This window comes from Tiliqua scincoides, chromosome 4, assembly GCF_035046505.1.
Source record: "Tiliqua scincoides isolate rTilSci1 chromosome 4, rTilSci1.hap2, whole genome shotgun sequence".
NCBI lineage: Eukaryota > Metazoa > Chordata > Lepidosauria > Squamata > Scincidae > Tiliqua > Tiliqua scincoides.
In genome coordinates, this window is record NC_089824.1 from 218,687,229 (window position 1) to 218,699,239 (window position 12,011).

The 12,011-nt window shown below is 45.7% G+C and overlaps 1 protein-coding gene across 1 annotated transcript in view; it reads right to left on the reverse strand.

The window, feature by feature from the left end:
* Nucleotides 1-1,478: 1,478 nt before the first annotated feature.
* MYT1 (myelin transcription factor 1) overlaps nucleotides 1,479-12,011 on the reverse strand; it is a 76,827-nt gene continuing 66,294 nt past the window's right edge. The window contains exons 19-22 of the mRNA XM_066624732.1: nucleotides 10,251-10,342; nucleotides 8,856-8,959; nucleotides 7,085-7,228; nucleotides 1,479-1,619 (exon numbers count right to left, since the gene is read on the reverse strand). Of these exons, the coding sequence (XP_066480829.1) occupies nucleotides 1,479-1,619; nucleotides 7,085-7,228; nucleotides 8,856-8,959; nucleotides 10,251-10,342 (481 nt within the window). The remainder of the gene's footprint in view (nucleotides 1,620-7,084; nucleotides 7,229-8,855; nucleotides 8,960-10,250; nucleotides 10,343-12,011) is intronic.

Below are 12,011 nucleotides of genomic sequence, written 5' to 3' on the forward strand. Positions count from 1 at the left end.
ATTGGGAGGAAGTTGCTGATTGATCTATATCCAATCAATACAACTAAGACAGTGTGGGGAGCTTCTCATGAATCAATTCCTTCCCACAATCCCTCCACACTGACACGGCACCAATGGACCATGTTTGGCCTCCATTCCAAATAGGAAGGCTTTGAAAAACTTCATTTGCTTGACTAAGGGAAGGTTCCCTTTGCCAAGAGCTGAAAATCCTTATGTTGAATCAATATTTGTATCCTCCCCGCACAGCTATTTCCTTTCACAAATTCATCAAATACATATAATGGACGAATGAGGAGCTGAAGAAATTTGTTTTGCCAGAGACATTCACTTCACTGTAGTTCGTTAAGTGCACAGCGGACTATGTGTACCAAAGGGCTAACCAAACAATAAAAATAAAAGAAACTGGTTCTTTGGAAGATCTATACTCAGCTGTTCCTTCTGTGACGATCGCTCTGTCTTGTCAAACTTATAAAAAATGTAGAAAACAATGCTGAGAACCAAGAAACATTGCCATGTATGTATCAGCCAAAGTCCATTATGAAGGGTAAATGAATACACTTTGTAGATTCCCTTTTGTCCCTAATCACACCTTAAACTTGTCTCTGGCATTGATGTCTGCAGTATTTTGCTGCTACTCAACGATGACCACAACGACAAACAGAAACAGAACCAGGTCAGCAAAAGGACTTTCCAAAACTCATGTACACTGGACCATGACACATTTAGAAATCTTCCATATGAAATGTTCCAATATTGGTCTGTTCATTAATAGCTTTTTTTTTTTTAGACGGACAAAGGAATACTGTAGTTGCAAACTCCAAAAAAGCTTCCCTGAGAACCTTTTGTATTTTTTTTTCCACTGCGCTTTTCACTGGAAATGCAGAGCTGCTCTTTCAGAAAATAAAAAATAATGCTACTCTATAATACTTGTACAAGTTCTCATGTCCGACAGCAGTCGGAATCCTTGGTGGGGTCAGAATCCCAGCCCAGATTCAGTAGGATGGGTAGCCTGCAGCTCCAGATTTTCATGTACAGTAACAGGTCACAGAATGCATGTGTTATCTGGGGACATGACCAAGGGTGGCACAACACAAGGTTGTGGAATCTGTTGTGATGCAGACAAAAGCCCTGTTCTTTGAGTGCTCTGGATCTTGGATTACCTCTACTATGGAACCTTCTTTGCTAGTGGAGGTGGCTGGCAACCTGTGAAGATCCCTGATCTCCATCTGCTTCCAAGCCCATTTTTGACTCCCCCATAGAATGGGGTGAAAAAAGAAACAAAGCTTCCACTGTTTGCCAAAAGGATGCTGTTGAATAAATGAAAACATGGAGTTCAGTTCTTGAGAATGGCCTCGTGGTTAGGTTTTGGTCCGTTTATTCATTCATTCGACAAGTTTCTTAACTTGTAAACCTGAATATGCAGAGTGAAGGTCCTCTATTTTATTCCAGTTATGTTTACTTTCTTTGTCCCACTGTAATTAGACCTGAATTCCTTTAATGGCCTGTTTGATGCTTTCTAGTAGATCTTTGTTCTCTGGATTCTGGTAGCACTCCTGGTTGGTGTACATGTCAGTAAGGGTGTTGACATATGCATCAAAGTTCTGCTCACTGATTGGCTCCTGGGTCCAACAGAAAAGCCAAAAGAAGCAAACAAAAACATAAATCCTAGCTGGAAGCAGAGAAAAGTCTAATATCTGACTCAGTGAGATTCAAGGCCAAACTGCATATTACAGTAAACATATAATTTGTCCCACTGCTTAATTTTTTTTAATAAATAGCAGGCATGGGGTGGTTGTAAAGATCTGGAATGCAGTGTGGTAGGAAGGGATGTAACCTTTTACCCCACACTGGGGCCCTCACAAAAATCACTGCTGTTTAACAGAGGAGATCTTCTGGAGAAAGTAGCATTTTGGGTTTGTGCGTGTGTGAAGTTTGTCAGAAGGACTGCAGGAAGGGGTAAAAGGATTGGGCAACACAGCACAATCCCAGTACTGAACTCCCTCTACCCAGCTGCTATTTTAAAAATAACAAAAGGAAAATGGAGGCCCAAATTCAGCCCAAAAAGTTTTAGTCTTGTGAATCTACATTCGGCATTCTCTTCTAGACCCCATGTCTCTTTTGCTGGGACATATCAACAGTTCAACTGCTGGGACATAACTTTTGCTGGAGCATATCAACTGCTGGGAATATCAACTGTTCTTAAAAATATTCTGCTACTAAAGTTCCCCCATCTTCCTCTTTTATTTTGTCATTTCAGCAAGTATTGGCTCATCTTTGCATTTGATGTTATGGTCAACCTCCTGAATAGAGTTCATGCAGCAACTACTACGTAGCTCTTCCAAAGCGCTGTGTGGAGTTTTGGGCTTTTCCAGACTATCCAAAACGATGGGTTTTATCCTGAACATTATACCTGAACAATTTCCAATCCAGCATCCTTCCATTAAAGACTGAGGGCCTGATCCCGAACAGTGCGCACCAGCTCACGGCGGAACCAATGCCAGAGCTAGCCCAGTGTGAGCCCACACTGGGCCAGTTCTGGCACTGGGCCCGTGTTCTACTGTCCTGCGGTCGCCTGGACTGTGACGGAGAGGTGAGTGGGGGTATGGGGGGAGGAGGTGTTCCGGGGTGGGGGAGGGTGGGGAAGAGGCGTGAAGGTAGGGAGAGGAGCGAGAGAAGGGTGGGACCAGGGGAGCTCAGCTCCACCAGATTCTGAGCCCCATGTCAGGCTGCACGGTCCTACATAGGACTCTCTGATTCTGTGCTGGCTCAAGAGCTGCTGTAGAATTGAGTAGCCCCATTGTGGGGCTACTTCCCTTACTTGGAGGAAGGGGACAAAAGTCCTCCTCTCCCAGGAAGACAGTGGCAGCTGCCCAGGGCATGTTGGATGCTACAGCAGCCATTCTGTCATCGCAGCAGCCCTGCGCTCCAGGTAGCTCAGGATTGGGTTGTGAGAAAGGTTAAAAACAGGAAATGGTAAAGTAAAAATTCATGACTTAACATGAACATGGGACGGGGGTGGATTTCTGTCAACATCATTAATGATAACACAGACCTTAGCCAACAGGGACTGCCTATCACAGTCTCATTTCACACAGCAATAACAATAGCATTGGAAATGCAAGTGAGTGAGGAATTGAATTTTCCCAGGCACTGCCTGGCATGCAATGGTGGGAAAAATGTGATATCACTTTAATAGATGCATGCCATGGAGGGAAGATGAGTGAACTCTGTGTAACAAATGGGTGACAACTGTACATTTATTATTATAATAAAAACGAATAGTCTGAAGAGGCCTTGGGACATGAATTGGCTGAGAAGGAGCACTGGAGCCTGACCGTTCAAGCTTCAATAAGTTAGTGTATGAACTGGATCTTCAGTAAGTGAGTGAACAAATGAACACTGTGTTCGTCAGACAGAAGAAGCGAGAACATGGGAAACAGCAAGCTAGAGAATGCAAAGAGCAGGAAGTGGTGACGCACACATGAGTGCATGCTGAATGTGTGAAGAATTCAGGAATGGCAGTGCGCAAGCAGAAGGCTGAGGAGTGAAACTGGACTGGGCATGATGTGTTTGAGAGCTGCTCTGAACTGCACATGTGTCATACTGGGATAGGAATGGATTACTTTGGGCTTAGCATGTGTTATCCTATCTGCTGTTTATACTGGTGGAACGTGCATTCTGCCGATGTGAACAGCTTTATGACCACTGCAAACACAACTAGGTCAGTGCGCAGGGCCTAGCTGCAAGTGGTGAGTAGCTGGGTCTGTGTGAAGACAGACACTGGACACCCACCTGTGCTGGGAAGCTGGCACAGGGGGTTGGAGGGAGTGTGATGCATGCAACACAATTAGCTTCCTGAAAACAGAGAGAAGGCAATTAATATCTCCTTTCGGCTGTTCTACTTCAATGCGGCTTTTTTCACTTCATTTCACAGCAACTCTCTGGCAACATGCTGGTCACTATTACACTTGTTATGTTAAATATAATATACTTCCTTTATGGTCATGATTGTTCAGCTGACAGCTCCTCTGAACAGAATTGAAACTACCTTTGTTATAATGGGAACTGTAAGTTCTTTTTGATGTTGAAAGACAATCCTGCCTATCCACTCACAGACTAAAAATACAACCCATACCCTTGATGAAGCTTCCTTTATCTTTTTTTTTTGTTCTCTCCCTTACTTGGGCTATGAGAGACAACAGCAGACTCAAAGGAACATGTCAGTGAAAAATGACAACAAAGGAGTGACAAAGGGAGGAACAGTAAGAAGGTGTTGCTACCATTGGACAAATAGAACCAGAGTGTTTGAGTTGAATTATTAAATGTATAGTTTTCCAACATTTTTTAGACCAAACTGCCTTTAAATAAATAGCGAACTACCTAAAATTTCATGACCAGTTTCATTAGATCTCCTTGAAGCACATTATAAGCGTGTACCCACATCAGGCATGCCCCCATATGGGCGAACGCTGCCCCCCACCCTCCGCTCCCCTTGCTTCCAGAGGGTCATCTGAGCACACGCTCATCAGCAGCCTGTGCCAGGCTCAGATTGAGCTTTGCAGTAGAAAAAACATCGATTCTGGTTTTGTTTTTTTTAAAAACTAGAAGTGACTTTTTAATGCCTTATAAGGCATTAGGAGGCCAGCGGAAGCCACTGAGGGCCCTGTGGACCTAATCCACAGATACATAAATCCATGGATATGGGATCTGAGGACACAAGGATGTCCTGTATAAGAACATAAGAACAGCCCCACTGGATCAGGCCATAGGCCCATCTAGTCCAGCTTCCTGTATCTCACAGCGGCCCACCAAATGCCCCAGGGAGCACACCAGATAACAAGAGACCTGCAAGGCTTCCTGGGAATTGTAGTTAAGAACATAAGAACAGCCCCACTGGATCAGGCCATAGGCCCATCTAGTCCAGCTTCCTGTATCTCACAGCGGCCCACCAAATGCCCCAGGGAGCACCCCAGATAACAAGAGACCTCATCCTGGTGCCCTCCCTTGCATCTGGCCTTCTGACATAGCCCATTTGTATACATTTTGCCACCCAATCCCTCCCATCAATGCAGCCGTGCCACCAAAACGTGCAGTGCATTCGGGGAGGGGGGCGGTCCTGGAGGTCTCCTCTGGGTAAGGGAATATTTGTTCCACTGCCACAAGCTTCCATTGCTTGAACAGGTCTACTCTGACCTGCACCAGCTCTTTTGCTGGTGCAAGTTCAAGTGGACCCAGGAAGGCAGATCGAGGCCCGGGAGGTGGATAGGATATTGGCAGCATTGCTACTGCTAATACTGCCCCCTTTCCAGCCTCGATCCACCCCCCACCCTGTTCCTCCAACCCCCCACCTTGCTGGGCTGTTCCTGGATCTGCTGACATACGAGTAGTATTGGCTGTGGCTTTTTGCCAATTGTGGCGGCAGCCCAGTTTCACCTTTTGAGACAGCCATAAAGCACGTTCTGCTGCCGGAACACAAGTTCTAGCAGTGCAAAAGCTCCATAGAATTGGGATATTAAGCTGGGATTCTTTATTTACCTTTATCAAAACATTTGAACTATATGTCCCACCCCTTTTCAACATAAACATTGCCTAATTAGTTCATCACTGTCAAACTAGATGTGGCATAGGAGTTCCATGACTAGAACCACCAGTATCTTGTTCATCTTGAAAACGCAGCCATAGGATACAATTGAAACAGGGCCACAGGATGGGGGATCTAACTCTTCCTTTCATGCCACAACTCTGATCTAAGCTGCCTCCCCTCCAGGGCCAACTTATCCATTAGGCACAGTAGGCACAGTGATAGGGGCCCATGATATTTTAGGGGCTCACAGAAATGTTTTAATTTCTTTTAAAATCAGAAGAAAGAAAAAAAAGGACTTTTAGGGCCAAAGAAAATGTAATTTTTTTCTCATATCAGAAAAAAATGAACTTTTAGTGCCTACAAAAATCTATTAAATTTTGCCTGGAAAAGTTGAAAAATTTCAAGTTATATCAAAAATAATTTTTAATATTCATATTAGTATGATGGGATGGGCTCACGAAGGCTAAAGTGCCCAGGGCCCATAAGGCAGCTCTGCTCCTCTCAACCTGTTATTAGTTTTGGAGGGAAAACTCAGGGGCATGAAACTGGACCCATAAGTTTTTCACACTGCAACTAATAATGGCCACATTAGGGAGCAGCAGGATTTCAGTCAGGATTTTTCAAGCATTTAAGCAGAGGTGGCCAACCTTTCAACTTTAGGGCTCCTGGACCTTCAACAGTTGTGTAGAGAAGATAATTTCAGCAGGTGCAGCTTGTCATCTCACAAATGACAAACTGCACCTGCTGAAATTCCCTTCTTTACACAATTGCTAAAGGTCCAGGAGCCCTAAAGTTGAAAGGTTGGCCACTGTTGATTGACAGCCCAATTCTATACTTGGTGCAGTAGCCAGGTGCAGCGGCGCCAAAATGGCTACCGCTGTATCCAGCAGCACTGCCAGGGCTGCTGGAGGTCTCCTTGGGGCAAGGGGACTTTTGTCTGCTTCCCCCCAGGAAAGCCCCAAGCCCCGCAATGGGGCTTCTGAAGTCTGTGCCAGTTATTTTGCTGTCACATACTTGAGAACCTCCGTGTTGGGCTTAGCAGCTTGACATGGAGGATAGGATACAAGGGAGCAGGGCTCCACTGGTCCCACCCCCCTCCCATCATGGTTTCTCCCCCTGCCCCACCCTCTTTCCACACTGGATTGCCTCCCCCACCCTGAAAGGCCTTACTGCCATCCGGAGCTCTTCCCTTGCTCTGGGTGGCATCTGTCCAGTGCTGGGCTGATGCCGGTGCTCCCTACGCACTGTAAATGTGCTTTACGGCACATTTACAATACCCAGTGCTGGTGCTGGAGCTCAGCACAGGCACAGAGCCCTTAGGATTGGGTTTTCAAGCTGACCTTAGGCAGCAACTCTATCTATATAAGTACTATACTGAACCTCATGAAAGGCAGGAAGAATATAGCTTCCTTTTTTCCTTCCATTCCTTATTTATATGCAGAGCCCCTTGTGAAAATTCTTTCACGGTCTGGTACTTCATTATAGAGAAGGGATCCTCACCATGTGTGGAAGGCGGATATTGGCAAGACTTTGGATCAGAGTCTGGCTCAGCCCTGAGAGCTCAAGAAAGAGGGCTTCGTTCTGCTCCTCTATAATCTTGTTCTCCTCCTCAATGTTCTTGAGGTTTTTCTCCATGCTTGAGATCTGCAGGGTAAAAACAATACGGATTAAAGGAGAAATGGCCACTATCTTTAAACATTCCATGAGTATCACATATATTAAGACAAAGAGACCTCTAGCAGCCAAAAATCCCCCCCCCAAGATGCAGTGGAAGCCACGCCAGCACTATTCCATCACCACAGAAGATTTAGGTAGAATTGGGCTGCCTGTCTCAGACTTCAAAAAGTAAAGCTTGAACTGGCTGTTGTGTCAAGTTTTGCCCTGTACAGTTTATTAGGTCCAAAATCAGGTCCCAGGTACAGTGGTCCCTCGCTATTCACAGTCTGAGCATCCATGATTTTGACCATCTGTGGATGGCGGGGGCAGTTCCTGGAGCTCTGGGATGCCACTTCCAGGTCACGGCAGAGGCTAAAAAAAAAGTGCTCCCTTTAAAAACATTTTAAAAAGTTTTAAAGGAGTGTTCCTTACCTTAGCGATGTGTTTGGGAAACACTTCCACAACTCATTCAGGGGCATGCCTGGGCCAAGGGAGTGGGCCAAAGGCCTGGGCGCAACCCAGAAGTGACTTCCGGGAGTGCTGGAGACTGCCCTGCAGCTGGCGCAGTTTGTAGTGCTAAAGTAAGCAACACCTTTTGAATACTCTTTAAAACATTTTTAATGCAAAGCCCAGTACCCATGAATTTTGGTATCTGCGGTGGATCTGGGAATGGATCCTCCATGGATACAGAGGGACTACTATAACGCGCACTTGCTGGCACTGCCCTGAAATGCTCCAGTGGCGAGTGGGAGGGGCGGCTTACACAGCGCCTTGTGGCACCTGCTGTACTTACCATGCCACCCTCCTCTGGCTTTGCTACTGCCAAGAAGGTCTGCTTGCTGCTTAGAAGGCATGGTTTAGGGACTTCTGACACCTCACCGGAAAGCAAGCAAGACTTGTTCATCCCAACTTTGGGGAAAAGAGGCTTGGCTCAGGGTCCCGAAGACTCAGCCACACTTTGCCCAACTGATGCAGGAATCTGACACACGTGCAACTATCTTGTGCTGGAACAGGCAGGCCAGGAGACCTGTGCTACATCCAAGCAAGGTAGGGGCCCAAAATGGTTCAGCTGGATGTAAAGGGAAAGTCAGTCCCTTACTACCAGGTAAGCCACTGCAGCCCCAATGAGTCTTCTTGGACTTGCACCACCTCAGGAGTGGCTTGAAGCTGCTCCGCGCTGCTTGGGAATGGGGGCTAGGATCCTGCATATCTGCCAGATCTCAGCCCCACCTCCTGCTTCTTGCCCATCTGCCCTAGGACTGCCCTCTACCCACCCTCCCCCCGCCCTGGAACTCCTCCATCCTGCCTCCTCCCTGGACACCCTAGACCCTTGCATTAGCCAAGCTTGGCCGATGCAAGCCTCCCTGCCTGAGTCGGAGTGGAGGCTGGACTCAGCCTCTGCGGGCCAGCACATGTCCCTGTGCCAGCCCAGTTGACTCTAGAGGAGGTGCAAACATGCTTTATGGCACGTTTGCAACCCTCCTGGACTGGCACAGGGGACTTGCGCCGGCCCAAGGGCGAGTTTGGATTGTGCCCTTAATCTACAGGGCCATTCCATTTCCTTCTGTTGGTCTGGCCATGTAGAGCCTAGTCATAAGAGTTCAGGAACACCTACCTGTGACTGCAGCTTTACCATGGCCGCTTCCATTTCAGTGTTGGACTCATTCAGTTCACTAATTTCTTTGTTTAACTGCTTAATTTCGTCATCATTCTCTAGAACTGAAAGAGTGAAAGAAAATGAAATAAAACAGCCATCAGATACCTCCCTGTTTTGTTACATGCACACAGATCCAGAATATGCAGCAATTTTGTTGAAGCTAAGCAAGTCTGGGCCTTCCCCCCAGTGTTTAGGCAGCATGCTACTTTGCATGCTTTTTTTTTTTACAACTGTCATCAAGTAATCAGTGCTGGTGAAACACTAGTCCTGCAAGCATGAATAGTCCATAGGATTGGGCTGTAGGTCTTCCACATTTACCGCAATGTTCTGTATCCCTTGTAATCAAGCAGGCAGAAGACATATTGCAATTAATGTAGCCACATGGCACACTTCAAGCTTTCACAAAGTTATGCAGCCTACATGTGTAAGCATATCTTGACCTTGACCCAGAGCTGTACCTTGGAGTCCAACACTGATCAGGGAGGAGCAGCCAGACTGGAAGGTCTGGCTTTACCCTGGACTCCTGATCCAGGCCCAAGTCCTGACACCAGGATGGAATCTGAGCATGCAAGGCAGGAGACATCAGGAGCAGCACTCCCCAAGCCTAAGCCCAAGCCCCTTGGAAGAAGCAAGTCCTTTATGCTAAGAACCTTGTGCTCTGCAGAGCCTGCATACAGGCAACAGGCCAGCAGGAATGTGAGGGGGAGGAGTGCAAGGCTCCAGGTGAGAGGAGCCTTTAAGAACATAAGAATAGCCCTGCTGGATCGGGTCAAGGGCCCATCTATCCAGCTCTTCTTGTATATCGCAGTGGCCACCAGGTGCCTCTAGGAGCACTCAAGACAATAAGATACCTACATCTTGTTGCCACTCTCTTGCACCTGGCATTCTGAGGTGGGCTACCTCTAAAACCTATAAGTCTCTCCACTCTTCAGAAAGGAGGTGGAGTCTGGGAGAAGTAGTTTGAGCCTGCAGGGTTTAAGGTCTTCTCTCTGACCTTTGTTAGAATGAGTGGCTCACTTTGAGTGCTTCCAGGTTCTGGAAGTGTGACTTACTGGTGTGGTCCAGTGTACTCTCAGGAGAAGACAGAGAAGGACAAAGAATTCCATTTGGATGTGCATTTTGTTTAGATATTAAAGGAGGTCGACTGAAGCAAGATTTGCGTTCAGAATTGTGGGGAGGGTCTCTGGAGTTCAGGAAGTATTCTGCTTGAACAGAACAGCAGATAACTTAGCAAATTCAACTTGCATGGTCATCTTGATCCAATGATCACAATAACAGTGTGGATACACAGAACACGTGAGGTTACGTGTTGTTTTTTTCCCCCAAGTCAAGTGACAAATTCCATTTTCTTACCATCGCTGGTCTTGAATTTAGTGTTGAGAATTTCATCCCCTGAGATTTTCCCCTTTTTCCCAGCAAAAGTAGCTCTTGGACATCCTGACAGGCTGAAAGGCAAGCAAAAGGAATTGCATTAGAATTTTCAGAATTGACTGAAACCAAATAATAATTTGGGCAGAACTGGAATTATTTGCCACGTTTTCAGCAGTCCCCCTTCAAACATCTCCCATTTTGTTTATTTTCAATGTTCTTTGCGAAAATGTTTGCTTACTTGTTTAAAATGTACTCACTTGTTTCATTCTCAGTTTTCCTTATTTTCTCTTTCATTCAGCCAAGTCTGATAGATCAGACCAACCCACACAATTCCCCCCCCCCCATTTCATGCTGGATACAGTTTTTTGATGTGCACTATGTGATCCCTGCTTGGGGTGGGGAGAAATCGTGCATAATTACCAGTTGTACCAAACAAAGGTGTCAGTCAGGATCAAAGAAAGGTGACTGTCACATAATCTGAATTCTTTAAAATTGAAAATGTTTGATTCCATTGTAAGCACTAGTTTCAATCCAAAAATAGAAACTGTCACATATTTGGCAAGGCTCTAATAATAATATTTAGAAAACATTTCAAGAAAGCACTTTTGTTGAAATTGTTCAGTGATCTCCCCCTTCCCACTTCTTTGTGGCTGGAAATGTTTACGTATATTTTCAAAACAACGTGTGACAGTGATTTGAAAAATACCTTACCTTTCTTTGGAAGAAGAAAGACGTATTTATCTACATTTTGTGTGTGTTTTCCACTTTCTCCTTCCTTTTTTCCATGGAGAAAATTACCCCTCCCCCCCCAAACCCAGCTATTTTAATTTCATTGCAAACCCATTTCCCAGTGACAGTTTTTTCAGCTGACTCTATAAGCAGTAGTTTTTTTTATACACCCATCAGGAATTCACCATCAGTTGGACAAGCTTCAGTTTGAATAGTTATTAAAAAAAGCTGACAGTTGAATACGAGAGAAGAAATTCCCTTGCAGGTTGCCCTATAAAAGATTCAGCTATAAAATGTGGATTTTAATCAAAGTGTATATTTTATGTCCCATAAACCTGAATGGATCCTGATCCTCAAACTTGCTGTTCTAGCAGATAGACCATTGTTCTCTTCTGAGCACTGAACAAAATATCTCCCCCATCAACCCCCATCAAACATGCGCTCAGCTGGACTGGCTTATTTCCTTGTATTTAAAACGTTTTGCTAGTTTACTTCTGGGCACGCAGGCATCAAATACTGCTTCACCCTTGCGCTAATGTTGGAGGGGAGGAGCTATAGCTCAGTGGATGAACAGTGCTTTGCACATAGAAAGCCTCAGGTTCAATCCCTGAGATCTCAAGATTTGCCATGATGTCTTGGACTAAATGTATACCTAGGCCTCAGGTCAGCCATGCAGCCTTTCCGTTGAATGTATACTAAGTCAGATCATTGGTTTAACTAGCTGGCAGCCCAATCCTACCTAACTCCATGTGCAGTGATGAAGCAGCATCTGCTGTATCCCTTGAGAGAGATTCAGTATTTTGAGGCCTCCTCAGGGGAAGGGAACATCTGTTACCTTCCCATAGGTTAAGCCCTTGTTGCCGCCATTGGTTAACCAGTGATGTCGTTGATGCAAGTTCACGTTGACTAGTGAAGGCAGATCAGGCCCAAGAAGGGGGTTGGGATTTGGTGGGCACTGCTACCACCAAACCCATCCCCTTCCTGAACCTGAACTTACTTCCTCCCTGCTCTGTA